The following is a 19,348-nucleotide window of genomic DNA, read 5'->3' as shown; positions in this document are numbered from 1 at the left end:
TGCTGGGCCTCCACGCCAGCCCCTGGCAAGCAGAGCAGCAGTAATGAGCATCACTGCATCCACATCCCTCCTTGTGTGATAGGAGAGATGGGAAGATAAGCCTCCACCTTGCACGAAGGCAAAAAAAAAAAATCCCAGAGGATTTTGAGGGGTTGGTCCATGGGATACCCCAGGTCAGCATCTTTATAGGAGCAAGAGCCCACACTGTCCTCAGCTCCACATCTCTCCTCCAGGTGCTTGGTGCTGTCTCCTCTTCAGGCCAGCTGTGGAAAATGAGGAGAGCCAGCCCAGCCCCAGGTGCTTCCCCAGGAAGGATGCAAAGATTAGTGTTCCTTTGAAGGGACAACAATGCTGTGGCCAGCTGTTTTCATTCTCCTAAGTGCCTTTTCCCTCACCTCCTCCACAGCCTCTTTGCTACAGGACAAGAAGAGGCAGCAGATCCTCTCCCACATGCCAGTGCCTGTCACAGTCCCTCTCCTTCCTCAGCCTGCATGGCAGCACGTGTCAGGGCTGTGGCCAAGAACAACAGCTCCCAAACATGGCTGTGGGTGCCTGGATTGCTGGGAGAGAGCAGGATGGAATGACATTCTCCAAGGCAGTATGATGGCTTTTCCTAGAGGATCATACCCAACTACTTTACCCACTTTTTGCCAGCACAATTGAGAAATGCAGCAGCAAAAGCCAAAATATGTAGTCTTCTGGAGGATGGGGATACTCGTGGTGCTGTGAAATTCTTGGCTATTGCACTCTTGGCTAGTGGGACAGGAACAGAGAGGGCAGGCTCTCCTGGGAGCCCTGCCTGCCAGACCTAACCCAGAAGGTTAGGGTAGTAGAGGGGGTGCAGTGATTCTGACACTGAAAGTAAAACTAGATTTCTCAGCTTCCTGGGACCTATAATAGCTGACTTCACCCATGAGGTGCAAGCCATGAAGTGACATAGGAGCACAGTCAGTGTATCCCTCAAATCCAGGAAGGCTGGAGCTGGCACTGCCACTCCTCTGAGTGGCAGGGATCCAGAGGAAGCAGTTGCCTTTCAGGGCAGAAGATCAAAGTCTTTCTTTTGTCTCCAGATGCCTGTTGCCTCTCTGGCCCTGCATCCTGGGGTTCCTGGAGTGCCACATAGCCCCTGTTCCATGGAGTGCACAGCCAATGGGAGCCCTACAACCACCTCCCACCCCACAGACCACTGCATGTCCCACAGCCCTTGACCTCAGCCCAACAGCAGATCCAATCTAGCACCACACTCCAGCACTTGGTTCTTGGCTTTTCCATCCCTTCCAGACTCAAGAGCCATGTTAGTTGCAGTATTTCTTGCCATAGAAGTGTTCAAGTCACCTCACAACATTGTTTGTGATAAGCTGCTGGAAACCAGCTTTTCACAGAATATCCTGAGTTGGAAGGGACCAACAAGAATCACCAAATCCTGCTGCAAAAGTGAAGTGAAACCATATTTTGATGACATGTTCTCAGCATCCCAGAGGAAGGATGCTGACACATCATGAGATATTGTACAAAAGCATGTGGAGTCATTTGAGTTGGGTCAGAGGACTCACAAATCCCCCTGGACTTCAGAGGACATCTACTAAAATAGCCAAATAGTTTGGCTTGCTAAACCACAGTGAGAAGGAACACCCTGGCAGTAACCAATCCTACATCCTCTTTCCTCTTCATCCATTTCCCAATTTTCGCTCTCTGTTCCTCGCAAAGATTTTTGGTTGTTCTGGGCAGCCCGAGCATCTGGGGTCAGTACTGCCAGCAGTACAGGCATCACCGTGTGAACAGCAGGTGTCCCTCAGAGAGGTGGCACTGACAGCCAGCCAGTCATCTGCAAGGTGAAGGGCGCTCAGGGGCACACAACACTGCTTTTGAAGAACACTCATTTTAAGGTATTTTACCGCCAAAACTAGCTGAGGCAGAAAAATATCTGAGTTTCTAGAATAGCAGCTCTGCTCTCTTTTTCCGGGCACGTGTAGAAATGGGGAACCGAGCGCGGCTGAGATTGGGAAGGGCGCACACCTGCAGCAGGCCCGGCGGGGCGGGCCGGGCTGCACCTCCCGCCCCGCCGCCGCCGGAAGGGAGGCCCGGCCTGCCGAGAACGCGGGCAGCCGCGAATCCACTGCCGCCTGCCCGGCCTGCCGAGAACGCGGGCAGCCGCGAATCCACTGCCGCCTGCCCGGCCCGCACCGCCGCCCTGCTGCAGGGAACAGCCGGAGCGCCTGCAGGTGTCCCTCGGTGTGGAATCGCCGCCCTGCGCCTGGCGCGGTGTGCACAGGTAAAGAGCTGAGGGCTTGGGGGGGGAGCCCAGGAGGAGGATAAAAAACAGGGCAGAGCTGCGGGTTTTCCCCCGGGTTATGCTTTCCTGAGCAGCAGGCTGCATCCAGGCTGTTGTGGTGAGAAATGATCGGAGCACCCAGCCTGCAGGGCTGATCTAAACTCTTTCTGAGCCCTCTTATGCTTCCACCAAGGCGCCGGCCAGCACCGTGTACCACGGGTCAGTCACACGCCGGGTGACAATGGTGTTCCCTCCCATGACTGGCATCATCACAGCTGCTGAGGGATGAATCTAGAGCAGAGAGCCTGGCTCAGAGCTCCTCTGGAAAACAGAACTGGCAGGTCCGCCAGCACATCTTGCCTGAGAGACACTTTACAGACTTGTCTCCAGACGTCCACACTGAATTTCAGGTCTGGTTAATCCCCCTTTTATCAGCACAGGAATGTATTGCTTTTCACCAAACGTAATCCGCTTTGCAATCATGTGTTCTGCCAAACTACAAACTTTCTGCTCCCATCCTTCTTTCTTGGGAGAGGATTTGAGGCAATAATCCGGGCCTACTGATTTATTTTTCTAATGAGCAAGGGACAAACGAGCACAGAACTGCAGAACATGCGCACACACGAACCTTGAGGCGATCTGTAGCTGTGACATGCTTTTGAGGGATGCCCTGAGCTGAAGGACTGAGGCTGGAAGCAGTGACCTTCTCCCACGGTGGGCCACAGCCTGTGTCCTGACAGTGGCCACAGCCTGTGTCCTGATGCGGGCTGTCCATACTTCTTGTGTTTAGGGGCTGGAAGTCATAATACCTGCCATGCTTCCCCTTGTACAAATAAAATAGCAATCTGTGCAGCCCAACACAAAAGGAAAGGCACCTCGGGTGTCTCTGCCCATTCAGATGTAAAAAGGTAGCCCTGAGCACATGAGACTTGCTGGGACCTGAGGATGCTGAGAGCCTCCCAAGCCAGAGCAAGTCCTATGTCTTGTTTGCACCACCCAGGGAGGAAAATATTTTTCCTGCCCTCATCCCTCAAAATGCTGAGAGGGTGGGAATGCTGAATCTGTGACCCACTCCTCCTTCTACTGCGGTACAAGCATGCCTTCCCACGAAGAGTTGTTAACCTCATCTCCCTGCCCCACCTCCAGCCCTTCCTGGAGGCGAGCTGGGACTTGGTCTGCACCCAATGAAACAGATGCCACTTAGCTCCATCACCGTACCAAGAGCACCTAAAGGCAATTTATAAAGTGAGCAGCTTCATTCTTTATAAAGGAAGTAGGTTGTAGTGAGGAGGGGACCACTCTCTTCTACCATGCCTACAGTGTGAGGATCGGAGGAAATTGCCTTTAGCTGAGATGGAAGATTCCGATTAGGTATTAGAAAATTGTTAGAATTATTAGAAAATTGTTTTTCGCCGTTTCGGGCACTGGGATAGGTTTCTATAGAGCTGATGGAGTCGTGACTCCTGGCGTGCTTAAAAGGTCACACGGTTGAGCGGTGACAGTGGTGATGCTGGGTTGATGGCTGGACTGGGTGATCCGGGAGCTCTCCGCTATGACTCTGTGCTTCTTCCGCTCCCTGTGCGCAGCAAGGCCAGGCAGGGCACGCGGCCGAGCCGTGGGTGGGCTGTACGGGCGGCGGGACACGGACCCGCAGCGGCATGAGCACCGTGAGCAGCCGCAGCAGCCGGGACGTGCTCAGGAGGCGGAGCTCCGTCTCGCCCCACAGAGGCGTTCCGAGCGTTCCGCGCCCGGGCCAATCTTGCGGCGCCTTGCCTCTGCCACGGGCGCCGCAGTGGAGCCCGGCGCGGCGCTGGAGCTGCTGCGGGTGAGCGGGCGCGGGGCCGGGGCGCAGCGGCAGCCTGGCGGCGCACGGGGCCGCGCCGCATGCGGCGGTGCCCGCGACCTTGACGGGCCCGGCACGGCGGGCACGGGGCAGACGTGCCCGCGGCCTGCCGCCTATCGCCCGCGCCGCTTATCTGGCGCTCCGCAGCCGGGCCCTCGTGGCCATAGCGGAGCCGCCCAGCCCCGCGGCGCGGCTGCTCAAGCGTGCTCGGTTTTCGCTGTTGTTCTTCTCTTCGCCGTGTTGCTGAAAGGTCGGGGCCTGGCTGGAGGGGCTCGGGTCGGCATCCCTACCAGGTGCGATGCCCGCAGGCCCTTTGTGCTTCCCTGCCGGGTCTTGCCGGGTTTCCTTTCAGCAGACCCTCCGCGTGCTCGGTTCGCTCGTGCCCCGGCGGAGCCTGCGGCCTCAGGCTGTCACTTGGGGAAGGCTTCTCGAATGTGTCGGGGTTTCACTTCCAGGTGTTCTTGCCCTAAATAAAAGGTGAAATAAGCAATGGCCACTGTTAACCTTTGATCTCCAAATAAAACCTTGCAGAGCTCCCAGGTGTAGAGCTAATCCACGTGCACCTGAAGACCAGAGCACCTATTAGCGGTGGCGCTTGAGGGCATACTCAGGTTGCTTGCTCGCAACCTCAACACCTGTCTGGTCACTCATTAAATTACAAATCTTTTCCAGGAAGAAATGGAGAAGTAAATGAGTTTCAGTTTACCTTTCAGATATGTTTGCTGTTTGCAGAGAACTTAGAATTTTAAAAGTTGCTGAAATTATTTTGGAAAGATGCTCTTAGTGGTTTTCAGAGACTTTTCAAGACAGAAATTGCCTTCACAAAGTTGATGAGAACATCGCTGTCTAGGAGAGATGTTCATATTAGAAGTGTTTCGTCAGGGGTTGGAGTTTGTGCTGCCTTTGCCTTATGGCCTTGTGTGACTTCTCTCTTCCAGCTAGACTCTTCCCGTCACTGAGACGGAGCCCAGGAACCTTAGATATCTAGAGTCTGTGTTGAGTCTGTCAGTTGAGTAAATGCCTCTTGCCAGCACTCCCTAAATGGAGATGTCCCCACCATTAATAAGACCCTAGGCTGAACTTAGCCATTGGAGACTGTGTTCCTCCTTTGTATGCCTGTCAGTATGCCCTAAGTTCAACAGAAAGAGCTGACTGGAGCTTACAACTGCCATGGGAACCTCTAGGTTGCATTCAAGGTTCATTCATGCAGGTTCACTAATGTGGTGACTTTGGTGGAAGTATGCACAGAAAATCCATGGGCAGGCAGTGCCTTAGTGGCAGTAACTGACCTCAGGTGTGTAGTGTAGTGGCAGGGGAACAGCCTAACCTTGTTGTATTCTGAACTTCCAGGCTTTGGTGAAGTTGGTTTGCATTTGTCCAGAAGGCAATGGATCATGCCAGAGCAGCAATCTCTAATTTGGTAAGACATGGTACCCCAATGCTCTTTGTGTCTTGGTGGGCTGATGATTCTGCAGAAGAAGGGTTCAACAACATCTGTGTATGAGGTTGTATAATATTATTTTTATATTTTTCTGTGCAGTTTGTTATCTATTTGAATATACATGAGTTGTAGAATTGAGTACAGCTGTCCTGTGCAACAGGTGGCTGTGTTGGTGGAACTGTATGAAAGATATTTGATGGATAGTGAGCTATGTTTATTCAAATAAATACCACTACTTATCAGTATTGGAGAAGATGATGAATCCAAAGCAGCATTAGGTGCTGCTGTGTGGGTGCCAAATGTCACTGCAAGTAGCTGGCCATGATAAGGAAGTGGTGCAAGCAGTTCAGTGCTGGTGGGTTTATCGTTAGCTGCTATCGTGTTTTGGGTCTCTGAGGGCTGTTAAGAAAGGGGGGCTGGGCCATGAATAAAGTTGCAGGAGGAAGTGCTGCTGAGGAAGCCCTTCAAATGCCTACTGGGACAATCAACATGTATTCTATTGTTACTTGGGGGGGTGGGAATTCAACCATGAGTCCAGCTTTTGAAAGCAACCTGCGCTTGAAACAATTATGCAGGAACTTGTTCAGCCAAGCCTGCTGGTCCTAGAGAGCTTGGATTGTGAAATGACCCAAGGCTAGAACTGAGAGTGTGGTGGTTTGGTCTCTGAGCAAGAATGGGAGATAAGTAGGGTTGGGGCATGTCCTCTGTGTGAGGACATGCCTCAGGTGTGAGGGAGCCAAGCTGTGGAGCAGCTGAGCAGGGAGAGTGTTAGGACAGACTGCAGTGTTGCCCTTTCTAAAATATGAGAAGGCAGCCACTTCATTGTGGGTGCTGTGGGTCAGAGTGGAACTGCAGGTCTGAAATGGACTCTGAAGACTTGAGTGGGTCTGAGTCTGAACTGTACTGTCAGCCCAAACACTTGCTGCACTGGAGCAGCTGCAGGTGGACCAGCAGTGTTTGGGTTGGAGCTCAGGTGCAGCTGACTGCAAGGACTGCAGGCTGGTGTAGCCAACTCTTCCATCTCTTGACTGCCTTTCCACACAGTTCAGTGGCGAGCCAACATCATACACACGCTTCAGCATTGCCCGGCAGACGGATGGAGACAACAGCCACGTGGAGATGAACCTGGCTGCTGATGAGGAGGAAGGAGGGGAAATTGGGAGGCCAGAGCACCTGCATGCTGGCATGCCTCCTCCACGGAGGAATGGCAAGAACCTCTGCTTTGTAATCATCGCAGCTCTCCTCCTCCTTTTGATTGGTAAGGAAGGGTGGGAGGCAACTGCATGAAGTGGACATTGGTATTGTATGTAATCTGAGGTGGTTAAATTTCAGTCTGTATTGTTTTCAGAGATAATTCAACCACTGGGATCCAGGCAAAGCCTCTTGTCACTAAGTATGTCTAGATCAGACTTAGGGTACAGCACTGGCACAAAGAATTGTGGAGTTTGATTGTGGAGAACTGCAACTTAGTTGAAGGGAAAACTGGTCCATATCATAGGTCAAACATAATTTTGTTTTTCCCTCCATTAACTCCTAACATTTCTGTAGAGATAAGGGTCAACAGATGAGTAAAGTCTTTGGTACTTGTCTCTTAAGGTTTTAACAATGCTGTTGGCCTAAAGTGATCATTTTCCTTCCCAAGTGGCGCTGGAGGGACTCTGCCAAGTGCAAGATCAGATTTACAGTGCCCCTTTAAACATGCCAGCTCAGGCAAAATGTCAGGCTGCATATTTGTCTGTCCTTGGGTAAGCCAGCTAGTCAAAAATGGTGAGAGCAGAGATGTATCTCAACTCTGAAGCTGTGTGGTGGGGTTCAGTCATCTTTCTGCAGCACAAAGAAATACCTTTTCTGTCCACAGGGTTTCTGATCGGCTACTTGAGTTATCGTGGACGAACACAGAGGGTTAACAGGTGTCTGGATGGAAGTGGCAACTGCGAGATGACTCCTACTGCATCATACTTCTCAGATGATGGAATGGAGGAAGAAGAGGTTCCTGGACCACGTATCTTATACTGGCCTGACCTAAGAAACATGTTGTCATCTAAACTGTCAACTGCACGTCTTGAGGCCAACCTGAGGTAACGGTTCCAGAAAGTTTATCTAGAGCTTTGAGAGAGGCACAGCCTGTGAGCAGAACTTGGGCTCGTTTGGAGAATAAGCTTATGCAAGGTGGTGTGTTTTAAACTCAGGCTTAAATGGCTTTGCAGGTTGCACTGCATCCTGGTGCTGTAGCCTAAGCTATATGTATATCTGTTACCTACAGGCAAAGAGAAGGTAAGAATTCTTTTGAAGCTGGCAAGGTGGAAGATGAGAGCACTGCCAGCTACATTCATGACCAGTTCACCAGCTTCCGCCTGGATGACGTGTGGAATGATGAGCACTATGTTAGGCTGCAGGATAAAGGCAGGTACGTTAAAGAAGAGGTGCACATCTCATTCATATAGCATGGATACCTGTGTCTCGAGCAAACATGTGATTTCTGCTTAAAATGATGTGAAAATTGTGAGCCAGTTACCACTCTGCAAAGTCAACCTCAATCTAGCCAAGCAATAACTACTCCTGCCTCTTCTCAGGCTTTCTAAATCCAGAGGGTCTGGAAGCAACACTCTGGATGTTTCCTGGGGCAGCTGTTTCCTCCAAGTATGCTTAGGAAGTGAAGAGAAAACAAACTTGAGTGAAAACTCAGCTGAAAGGCAGATTCCCTCTGTCTAAAACTGCTGGCACAGGTGACTGTCTTGTCACCCAGACAGGGCTGCACACCTGGCAGTGGCTCCTCCAGTAGCTCAGAAGGGTGTCAGTAGGCATTGTGTTGTCTGACAGCTCACTCCCTCATGTCTTACTTGCCCCTTTTTGTCAGGGGAAATGAGTTTGCTCAGCTTCTCTTAGGAGGTGACTGAGAGACTTGGAAGCAGATATTGTTTCTGCTACTGGTCTTAGAAATCAGCCTTTATTAATGTCTCTGACCAACTCCAGAGATTTTTGCATGGAAGTACCTGGGATGAGTTTGCTTGTTTCAGGCTCCATTGACATGACCAGAATTGTTAAGAGCACAGACTGAATACAGTCACAATACTGACCCAGAATACTGAGCTAATTAAGTTCTTGTGTGAAACAGTATAATGCTGTCTCTCTGCATTTAACAGTAGCAAGAACCAAGTGGTCATTGTAGAAGATGGTGAAGAAGTGTTGGAGAGTCCTGATGCATATGTGGCATACAGCAAGAGCGGCACAGTTACTGTAAGTGACTCTAGAAGAATCCTGGAAATATGTCTGTACACTTGAAAAATAAAAATAAATCCCTTTAAGATAGGGAGTGTATAAAGCCCTCCCCAGCTGAGAGAGCTGGGTGGGGTGGTCAGAGTGGGGAGAGAGGAATGGGCCCAGATAACATTCTTACTGCAGCAAGATGTAGGAGTAACTTTAAACTTCCCTGCTGGAATCCAGACAGGAACCTTGGCAGGAGTGCTGCTCCAATGGGCGTCTTGCACTGGATCAGTTTACAGTGCTGAGCTTCAGCTCCCTACTGTTAACAGGAGTCACTGTTACAGTGACTCTGTAGGCTCTTTCAGGTATCTTGCTGACTTTGGACTGCTGCATTCATAACCAGTGTTTCTCTTGCAGGGCAAACCCATCTATGCGAACTATGGACGGAAAGAAGATTTTCAGAAGATACGGAATATGCGTGTTTCAATGGATGGAGCTATAATCATCTTCAGAGCTGGAAAAATAACCCTTGCTGAGAAGGTAAGCAGTGTGTGCCCCAAAGCCTGGCTAGACTTGGCAGCAGGAAGCTATGCTTCCTACTCTTTGAGGTGCAGAGGTATGTCTTTTAGGTCTGTAGAGCTCATGTATGTAGGATTGTTCTGCAGGCCTGGTCTTGCTTGCTTGCACTAAAGCTCCATGTGCAGGTCTGGACACTGAGGCTGAGAGTTTGTTACTGTTTGTGGTGCAATTCTTCTTGGCCTCGGGCAGTTTGCTGGAACAACCAGGCCTCTGGAGTGGTGGGGCTGGGAGCCAGCCTGGGAGCAGAGCTGGCTAATATCACTAGATACAGCCATAAGGCTGCCAGAAGCAGGACAGCCTTGCCTCCAGGACACCTCTTGCTGCTGTAGCAGGATACTTTCAAAGCTTGGCTGCAGTGTGTCACTTGGGCCCTTGCTGACTGTTGAACCATGTAGCAGTGCTGGTCCTGTGTCCAGCTGGTGGCCAAGCATGCTGCTGTAGTGTTCCCTCCATAGAGAGCAGAACCAAATAGCTAAGCAGGCTAAAGCATCCAAGTGTTTCTATATGCAAGCCTGTTCCATATCCGACCCAGAGCTGCTCCTCAAATGGGTGCTTCTGGGGGGGCTGGAGCACAGGACCCTTTGCAGTTGCCTGCAGACAAGGCTGAGTCCATCTGAGACAGGCAGAGCCAGAAAGTGCTTCTAAAAAATGTGGTCACTGGTTCTCCAATCCCATTCCCACTTTCCAAACTGGTGTCTAGCTGTACAAGAGTGTTTGTACCAGTGGCATACCAGAGCTGAGTTGTAGGTGTGTTAAATAGGGACCTGGCTAGTCCATTCTGCCACCATTTTCCTTGTGAAGATGAGCCTCCAGTGGCTGCTTGTCTTGAGACTAACCACATCTGGGGAAAACAGATGGAGTGTAATCAAAATTAAATAATATTACATTTTAAGCTGCTCCAGGGAGCAAGTATGAACTGAAAGAATCATAGACTGAGACACTGTGGTGTGTCATAACTGTTCAAAAAGATGTTAGACACAGTTTTGCCAGGAGTAGGGCTGAGCTGCTGGGATTCAGCTGCCTTGTGTATCTGTCAGGTAGCTGTTAGAATCTGTTGCAGAGTTGGGCACTGAAAAGCACAACCCTTCATACCATTTCTCCATCTTCTTTCCTGGACTCCCCTTGCTTGCAGTGTGCATGTACACTGAATGTTTCTCTTTGCTGCAGGTTGCAAATGCCAGAAAGGAAGGAGCAGTTGGTGCCCTGATGTACCCAGGCCCCTCAAATGACAGGAGGGCAGATTCGTATGTCCCCTTTGGACATGTGAGTATGTAACTCCTTCCCCTGTTTGTTCTTGAGAACCTCTCTGGCTGGGGCTGCAGCCTGGGGCAGTCCAGTATTGCCCTTGTGTAGATCAAAACTGCTGGACTCTGGTGAGACTTGAGGACTGCTCTTGCTTTTCACAGGCCCACCTTGGAACTGGAGACCCTTACACCCCTGGCTTCCCTTCTTTCAACCACACCCAGTTCCCACCAGTGGAATCTTCTGGACTACCTCAAATTCCTGTTCAAACTATCTCTAGAGAAGCAGCAGCCAGACTGTTTGGGTAAGTGTTTCTGCTCTCATGCAGGCTGAGGTGCTGTGGCCAGGAGTGAGGGTGCTGAGAGCTGAGACAGAGCTCTCTGCTGCTCTCTGCTGTGTGTGGCAGAGAGCATGTTCTGGAACTGGCTGGAGAAGAGTCACTTGTGTCCATGTCTCAAAGATTGAACTTAGTCTAGTGTTGGATTCTCTTGGCCTCTGCATTCTACCCCTCCCTGCATAGGTAGTGGTACAGAACTGCAAACTCTCTCCGAGGCAGGCCCTGAACAAGGCTGCACCTGCAGTTGCAGGTGTGCATTTTAAACAAAACAGCTAAACAAGGTCAGAGCTGGACAATGAGTTCAAAGGATCTTCTTTTCCTCTCAGAAAAATGGATGGAGATAAATGCCTTCAGGAGTGGACAGCTGATATCCTGGGATGTAAGGTGACAGTGAGCAGCAGCAGCAAGATGACAGTGAAACTGACTGTGAACAACGTTATGGTGGATAGGAAGATTCTGAACATCTTTGGTGTTATCAAGGGATTTGAAGAACCAGGTAACAGCAGCTGCATTGTGGCTCAGTTTTGAGAGGAACCCTTCCTCTTCTGTGGTCATTGGAATGGGACAGCTGCTCCCAGACAGATGACAGTTCTTTCTCAGCAGAACTAAGGCCTTCCCCTGAGGATCAAAGAGAAATCTGAACCATGCTGCCAGGGAAAGGCTAATGAAAGCATTCAGTGTGCCAGATTCAGGGATCAGACTGCAGACTCTCTTCCTAGTACAGAAGCTGAAAGCTGCTCTTCTCATAAATGGTGTTTGCAGTCTGAATCTTGCAGCTCAGGTCTTGATCTTGTCTCCTTTACAGATCGGTACGTTGTGCTTGGAGCCCAGAGAGACTCCTGGGGACCAGGAGCAGCCAAGGCTGGAGTTGGCACTGCCATCTTGTTGGAACTTGCCCGCGTGATCTCAGACGTGGTGAAAAATGGTAAATATTTGTGAACAAAAGCATGAGGGTGGGAGGTGATGCAGGTCTAGCTCTCTTTGTGTAACATTGGAGAGCCCAGTTCCAAAGTAGTCCTTTAGAAGGTTTAAGGAATCTGACAAAGCTTCCTGAGAAGCTATTACTTGTGCAATGCAACTTGTCTGCAGTGAGCATTCACTTCTAAGGGACTGCCTGCCTCTGTCTGGCATGGCTCAATTACCAGCGTGTCCTTGGATAACACGGGATGCAAACCTTAAACTTGAGCTGTCTGTTGGACTGCCAGGCCCAAAGTGGGAAAACTCTGAAGCATCTGACCAGCTGGAGCAGTGGGGACTGCATGGTGGCAGCTAGTGTGAGCACACTTGTCTCCAGGGTTAATTTTGGGCTCAGGCAGCTAAACAAAACAGAGTGGAAATGCAGACAGCATTGTTCTCCTGCGCAGTTCTGCAGCGTGTGGGGGCAGGGTACAGTGTCCATGCAACGAGCACATTTCTCTGCAGCAGCGCTGTCTGAGGAGCAGGCAATTCATCATCCCAGGCCCGCAGTGCTCATCTGCATCTCCATGGGGAAAGGGCAGACCTCTCAGTCTCTGTCTCTTTACAGATGACTACAAACCACGGCGCAGCATTATCTTTGCTAGCTGGAGTGCGGGAGAGTACGGAGCTGTGGGTGCTACCGAGTGGTTGGAGGTATTGATTATTTAATAGACTTCTGCAGGATGGCTGTGCAGTTTTTCCTGTGGATTAAACATTGGACTGCTACTTCTCATTATTAAAATGTTTGTTTTGTTCTAGGGATACTCCACCACGCTGCATGCCAAAGCCTTCACTTACATCAACTTGGATACTGCAGTCCTGGGTAACCTGCTGCTCTTTCAAGTACTTCTTGAAATTGGGTGGGACTAGAATAGCTATATAGAACATATATCCCTTAATATAGAACAGATATCTCTTAACTTCTAGGAATGGGGGCTGTGCCAGGAGGTGACTGGAGAGTGTTTGGCTGAAGATTGGCATGACTCTATTTATTCTCCTGCTGTCATTGAAGCTGGGAGGCTGGTATAGCCTAAGCCATGAGGAGTCAACTCTCCTAAATCCCAGTAGACTGTCCTGTGTCTGTTGAAGGTCCTTTGGCAACTGTAGCTGCAGATCAGGGGTTGGCAGCTCTAGCAGTAGTGTTGATTGTGCCAGTTATGTGAAATACCCTTTCATTTTTTGCAGGCTCCAAAGACATAAAGATTTCTGCTAGCCCGTTGCTGTACTCATTGCTGGAGACAGTTATGAGGAGGGTGAGTTAAAGGGCATTGATCTGATCAAGGTGACTGTGGTTTTAAGGAGGAACTGAAAGCAGACAGAGCTGTGCTGGGTCTCTTTGCCTACTTGACAGGAGAAAGACCTATTTAGGAGAAATAAATGGGATTCTGAAGGGGCCCTGTCTGAAATCAACTGCGCTCTGGGAATTGCAGTTCACACATGCAGAATCTAAAATCAGCAAATGCCACAGTTCAGTGGCAGATATGCCAGTGTAGAGAAAGGTCAGGGGAGCATGCTTGACTGGCATCTGCACATCAGTGTAAGCTCCAGGATGGAGCTGGGAGCCCAAGCAGATGTCAGAACAAGTGCAGTGATTCCCATCTCTGTGCAGGTAAAGGACCCCGCAAACGCTTTGGATAACCTGGGTAACAGAGTTGGCCTTGACTGGATAAAGAAAGTGTAAGTATTGTCATCTATCTCTTTGGGAAAGCAGATCTCCATAAAGGAGCAAACAATATGGATTCTGCTGGAGTGTCATACTGCTGTCTGGGGTGGGCTCTACCTTCTGTGGGGTTAGGCAGGTGTTAACAGTACTGCACTAACTGTGCTGCCCCAGGCTGGCTGAGGCAGCCCAGACACCTTCCTGCAGGACAACAACGGCCTTGTACCAAGGCCAGTGGCAGGGAATAGACAAGTAGGACCAGGGATTTGGTTGGGACTCCTTCAGTCTTGTCTAGAGTTCTCTTGGCTCAAAGCTTCAATTGTAGAGCTTGCAGCTTTTCTCCTGGGGTGCCCAAACTACTTGGTAACTACTCAGTGCTTATTTTCTGCAGTGTTCCCCTTGATCTGGATAATACAGCGTACCCTTTTCTGGCCTACTCGGGAATCCCAGTGGTTTCCTTTGGTTTCTACGATGTAAGTAATGTGTGCTTGCCTGGTGTGCTCATTCCATGCAGAGTGCTGTAAGGACATCTGCTTTCCAGGACGGTGGGGCAAAAGGGGCTGTCTGAGCTCAGTGTCCTTGGAAGAGCCTCTCAGAGGGAGGAGGTGCAGCCTCTGGACCTGGTGGCTGTGGCAGTACTTGCTGTCAAGACTGCTCCTGGGACAAGGCTGGCCTACAGCTTCTGTTCCAAAGTACTGAATACTTGCAGGTTTTGGGGGAGAGGGGTCACTTGCTTCTCTGGAGGCTCAGATGTCAATGAATCAGAAGCTAAAAGCAACATAAAGATGTCAGTCTGTTGCTGCATCAGTGAAAGGCTGTTCTACAGCCTGCTGGTCAGCAAGCAGAGGGCATTGTGGAAGCGATATCACTGCCCTGAGCAAGTACTGAGCAGAGCATCCTGCTGGTCACTGGAAGCTGTCAGGGATGAGATACAAGAGCTCCATTCCCTTCCCAGTGCTTTGGAGTTATGCCACTTGAGTCTGTGCTCCTTAGCAGCTCAGGGAGATAGGATGTGGTGGGCATAACAAGTAACCTTTGGTGGGGGATGAAAAAAGTCTTGACTGGAAAAAGCATTCTTGGCTAACTTCAGTACCTTCTTTCTTGCAGGAAGGTGACGAGTATGCCTTTTTGGGCACCACTGAGGACACTTTGGCCAACCTGAAAAGGAAGACTGACAACTTGTATTCTCTCATGCTTACTGCTGCAGAAGTTGCTGGACAAATAGCTCTCAGGCTGACCCATGACCATGAGCTCTTTCTGGACATTGATCGATACAGTGACGAATTGCTGTCATTCCAGGAGAAGCTTTGGCACGTCAATGCCAATGTGAAGGTTAGAAGGACTCTGAGTTCACCAAATCCCTGAATGATTATGGAGCCATGTGCTAGTAAGGCCCTGTGCCAGTAGATACAACAGGATGAACACCTTTCCCCTTTAGACATAAAAGGGTAGCGAAGTGTGACCAGAATCAATGTTCCTTATAGAGCAGTGCAGGCAGAGTAGCTCTGGCAGACAGATTTAGCTGATGTGGATGCCATGAGCTCCTGAGGAAATGGATGTGAACAGTTTTTTCTCCAGTTATCATTCACAGCATAGTGCAGCTTTCCATCTCATTTGCACCTTTGCTGAAAATTCACAAGAAACTGTGGGTAGGGAATGACCTCAGAAGAGCCTGCCAGGAACTTGTTCTGCTACTTGGCTAAACTGCCAAAAAAAAAAAAAAGCCCAACACTTTCTTTTGCTAAGAGAGCAGCAAAAGAAGAAAATCAGGTTTGCTAACAGCTCCTCCCTTGCAGGAACTGGGGCTGACCTTGAACTGGCTGTATTTTGCCCGTGGAGACTTCCAGCGAGCTGCAGATGCACTGAGAAGAGACATCGAAAACAGTGACAGGGAAAACAGGATTGTCCGCAGAGCCCTGAATGACAGGATGATGAAGGTGGGTATCTTCAACTGGTTTTTCTTCCTTCACAAAGGAAGAGAGTGCTGGCTGGGATGGGCCTTTCCCTAAGGGCCGTGGGCACTGTGCAGACTGGTGTCTCTTCCACTTGCTTAGTGGCAACATGATGGCTTGCTATGAGAGAGGGTAGAACTGCTGTGGGAAAGGGCTGAGTGGGGATCAGAGGTTGGCAGCTTGTGTTGGGGCACATCAGGAAAGAAAAATTTGGGAGGTGATATAACCCTCTGTTTGCACCTCTGCTCAGGTGGAATACGACTTCCTCTCTCCATACCTCTCACCAAAAGATACTCCCTTCCGCCACATCTTCTTCGGCAGAGGCAAACACACCCTGAAGAGTCTGCTGGAGAACCTGGAGCAGCTGGCAGTCAACAAGACCAGCGTGGATCTGAATGAGCTGAAAGAGCAGCTGGCCCTGGCGACCTGGACCATTAAAGGGGCTGCCAATGCTTTAGTGGGTGATATCTGGAATACAGACAACGAAATCTAGACACAGCAAACACCTGGATTACCCGTCTAAGGTACAGGAGAGCTGTGTGCTCTCACAGGGAGCACAGCTTCCTTCCTGGCCCTGGTCCCACCAGAGGGCCTTGCTGTGTAGATCTAGTTCCACCTATAGCAACACACACCAACTCCCTGTACCTCAGATCAGGTATTGGCATGATTTTTAAATGGCAGCTTCTTGAAAATTTCCAGTACCTTACATGTCGTAAAACCTAACCAAACCCCCTGAAACCTAAAGTGAAACCCACTCCCTAACATGGCATTACTTTCCTGTAGATATTCTGGCAACAAAATGTTTTTGACCAAAGTTGAGCATAAAATTTAAATCTCACCTTGACAAATTCAAAGGAGACAGTTTTAAAGCAGTACTGAGATTGCCATGAAGTCTCCTCTGACCAGGCTCCCACCTAACTTCAGTCCAAACCAGTCATGTACAGCCGCTCCAGTGTACTTAAAAACTAAGAGCTCAGGTGTTTCCTGAACTGGTACCTTGAGTGGGGAGGTACCTCATCTATTCAGGCTTTTAATTGTTGGCCACCTAAACAGTGACAAAACAGGAATGTATTCCTCTGAACATTTGTAACAAGGATCCCTTCTCCGGCAGGGAGGTGCAGTTCAGAAATTAAACAATGTAGTAATAGCCCGCAAGTGCTGGATTATCAGCCAGCTCTGAAGTGCCTGCCTGCCTTTACTCAACAGCAGGGTCCCAGTGACATCTTGCAGGCTTGCTTCTGCCAAGGTAGGTATCGATACCCAGGGAAAATGACCCAAAGATTATCCAATGTCCCCTTGATATCCTCGGCTGGCACCTCAGCAAGTTCTGCAGCAGAAATGTCTTTAGACTGGCACTTCAGACCTTGCTGCTTCAGGGGCCTTGTGTGAAATCGAGTCTCTTGCTGGCCAAACTCTGTTTGACTGATGTCATTTTGCAGGTTGGCTCTTGTTTGGCACTGAGATATTTATTTCTTTATTTATTTATCAGTGACAGTGTTCACTATAAATGGTGTGTTTTTTTTATAGAAGATAATTATCGGAAGCAGTGCCTTCCATAATTATGACAGTTATACTGTCGTTTTTGAATAAAGCAGCATCTGCTATTACAATCAAACATGATACTGGAACTTTGCATTTAAAATAATCAAAACAAGAACCTCAAAAAGTTTTGGAAAACTAGCAATTAAGCTTTCTGTGGCAAAAACACCCCTCTGGAAGCAACTTGAAGGTGCAAACCTGGTAGTAGTGAGTCTCCAGGTTGCGCTCCGAAGTAATCCTTGAAATGCTGAAAACCTGGGTGGAAATTGCAATACTAGAAATTTGTCTTCCTTGCAGGGTCTGTGCCCCTTTGTGGGCTTCAGACTTTTCCTGCTCCCCTTTCTGGATGCTGTGTGCTCTCACAGGGAGCACAGCTTCCTTCCTGGCCCTGGTCCCAGCAGAGGGCCTTGCTGTGTAGCCCTAGTTCCACCTGTGGCAACACACAGAAACTCCCTGTACATCAGATTAGGCATTGGCACGATTTCTAAATGGCAGCTTCCTGCAAACTTCCAGTACCTTATGTATCATGAAACCTAACTGACATTATCGGGGGCAGTGTCTCCCATAATGTGTAAAGAACAAGGTAGTTTTTGCCTACCACAGTGTTATATCGGAGGCAGTGACCTCCATATGTTGCACTATGGGTGTACGTAATTATCGGGGACAGTGTTTCCCATAATTGTTCTATGCTTATCACGCAATGTCATCTGCGAAGCTTGATGGTTAGTATCTAACATGGATTAATTTCCTGCAGTCCTGTTTTTTCACTCTCCTGTGGTGATGCAGATACAATCTTCAGTCTGTTGTGTACATCCTTAGACACTTCCTTCTCCATAGGCTGAACTGTTTCAAATAGCTGTGCTGTCTTGAATTGGCTTCCTGCCTTCAGTCACAAGAGTGGCGCTTGAGTGTTTAGTGGAAACTAGGCAAGTTAGACTGTGTGCTCTGTGGTGTTGTAAACTTCCTTCAAATTAGTTACAAAGACCTGAGGAATTAAAGGTGAATGTAGGGCTTGGGGCTGACAGCTGTGTGGAGGGCTCTGGTCACTGCTCTGCATGGGTACATGTAGCACTTGGAGAGGCTGGCTTGCTGTGGCACTAGGAGGGTGCTGGTGTGTGTGCATGGGCTGCTCACTCTCCAGTTCTGGCTGGAAATTCCAGTCTTGCCCCCTTGGGTCTTGAATGGAGAGAGGAAAATCAGTGTCAGCTTGCTAATGGTGCTGCTCTGCTGTGTGACCTGAAGCTGAGCACTGCTGATGTGTGACACCTGCTAAACTGTGCTGCCTGTTCCCAGGGGCTGTTGCCTGTACTTTGCAGTTTGATTTGGCATTTACACCTAACCCGCAGCTTAGTTTTAACCTAAACTCTGCAGTGTGATCTGGCATTTAAACCTAACCTGAGCGAGTGACCTGAGCCCCAGCAGTAGTCCTTGAGGGAAAGAACACTGTTCAGCTGGAGCTCTGCAAGGAAAGGGCAGGGACTGGCCCCCAGCCTAGTTACTGAGCTCAGTGCTCACCAGCTTGGAGGGCTGGATTTTCATCGGTCTCTAGAAACCTGATGCCCAGGCTTGTGCAACTTGTTGCTCTTCCTTAACTTCTCTTAACTCTCTAACTTCCTGCAGCCCTGTCTGTGTTAGTGTTTTCTCTGACATTCTAGTTTCTAGTGACATTTCTCTGGATGGCATCTAAGAGCTGCTGTCTCGGAGTCCTCACTGTGGTGTTTGCATGCATCTCGATGTCAAACTTAATTTTGTGCTTTATAGCCAGCAGAGAGAGACAAAAGACAAAGCTTGTCTCCTGGATAGACAGCACAGCTGTGACTACTGGGATGCCTTGCTCAGTGCTGGCATCTGACTGCTGTGGGGTGCTAAACTGTTTCTGGATTTACCTGCTGTTTGCTTGGATAAAGTATTTTTGAAGCTTGAACACTCAGTTTGTCTTGTGAGGTTCTGGATTACCTGCTGTCTGCTTTAATAAAGATGTTGAAGTTTGAACACTCACCTTCTCTTGTGACTTCTTGCAAAGCCATGATGCTGTTGTGGCATTGTGGTCATGGGGGAGCTTGGGCAGCTGGAGGGAGGCTGTTGTCCTGATCCAGCAGGGCTGCTATGTAGCAGCTCCAGTATCACTTCCTTGATGTGCAGTAGCAAATCTGAACTTCACAGTGCTGCTCAGCTGAGTCCTGCCTTATCACAGACAACTGCAGGTTCTGGTAATGAGGTGGAGGAGCACAACTGTATGCAAGCCCTCCTTTCATGTCTTACTTCCTGCCTCTCCATCGCAGCATTGACTCTGTGCTGTATGGGTGAATGATGGGAGAAGGA

General features: G+C 49.5%; 1 protein-coding gene across 3 annotated transcripts; it reads left to right on the top strand.

Moving 5' to 3' along the window:
* The first annotated feature begins 96 nt into the window (after positions 1 to 96).
* TFRC (transferrin receptor) lies at positions 97 to 19,021 on the top strand. 3 transcript variants are annotated; one of them, XM_039713868.1, is made up of 19 exons: positions 2,324 to 4,097; positions 5,466 to 5,535; positions 6,601 to 6,814; positions 7,415 to 7,634; positions 7,820 to 7,963; positions 8,700 to 8,793; positions 9,178 to 9,300; positions 10,507 to 10,602; positions 10,746 to 10,885; positions 11,245 to 11,414; positions 11,724 to 11,843; positions 12,444 to 12,529; positions 12,635 to 12,698; positions 13,061 to 13,128; positions 13,485 to 13,552; positions 13,927 to 14,008; positions 14,643 to 14,867; positions 15,332 to 15,472; positions 15,738 to 19,021. In XM_039713868.1, exons 2-19 carry the CDS (start codon positions 5,503 to 5,505, stop codon positions 15,978 to 15,980), a joined length of 2,331 nt encoding a protein of 776 aa, XP_039569802.1. In that variant the 5' UTR covers positions 2,324 to 4,097; positions 5,466 to 5,502; the 3' UTR covers positions 15,981 to 19,021. The 3 variants fall into 3 exon arrangements, with proteins under 3 accessions (XP_039569801.1, XP_039569800.1, XP_039569802.1); XM_039713867.1 differs by lacking the exons at positions 2,324 to 4,097; positions 5,466 to 5,535 and adding an exon at positions 97 to 2,272 and having other exon boundaries at positions 8,703 to 8,793; XM_039713866.1 differs by lacking the exons at positions 2,324 to 4,097; positions 5,466 to 5,535 and adding an exon at positions 105 to 2,272.
* Positions 19,022 to 19,348: the final 327 nt, after the last annotated feature.

This window comes from Passer montanus, unplaced genomic scaffold (genome assembly GCF_014805655.1).
Source record: "Passer montanus isolate IOZ18808 unplaced genomic scaffold, ASM1480565v1 scaffold29, whole genome shotgun sequence".
Taxonomy (NCBI): domain Eukaryota; kingdom Metazoa; phylum Chordata; class Aves; order Passeriformes; family Passeridae; genus Passer; species Passer montanus.
The sequence above is the reverse complement of the archived record's forward strand: the minus strand, read 5'-3'. Positions and strand labels throughout refer to the sequence as shown.

Coding starts and splice junctions, on each gene's coding strand:
- TFRC (XM_039713866.1), top strand. CDS start 1,976: ATGGGGAACCGAGCGCGGCTGAGATTGGGAAGGGCGCACACCTGCAGC. Junction 6,815..7,414: donor TCTCCTCCTCCTTTTGATTG/GTAAGGAAGGGT, acceptor TTCTGTCCACAG/GGTTTCTGATCGGCTACTTG. Junction 10,886..11,244: donor GCAGCAGCCAGACTGTTTGG/GTAAGTGTTTCT, acceptor TTTTCCTCTCAG/AAAAATGGATGGAGATAAAT.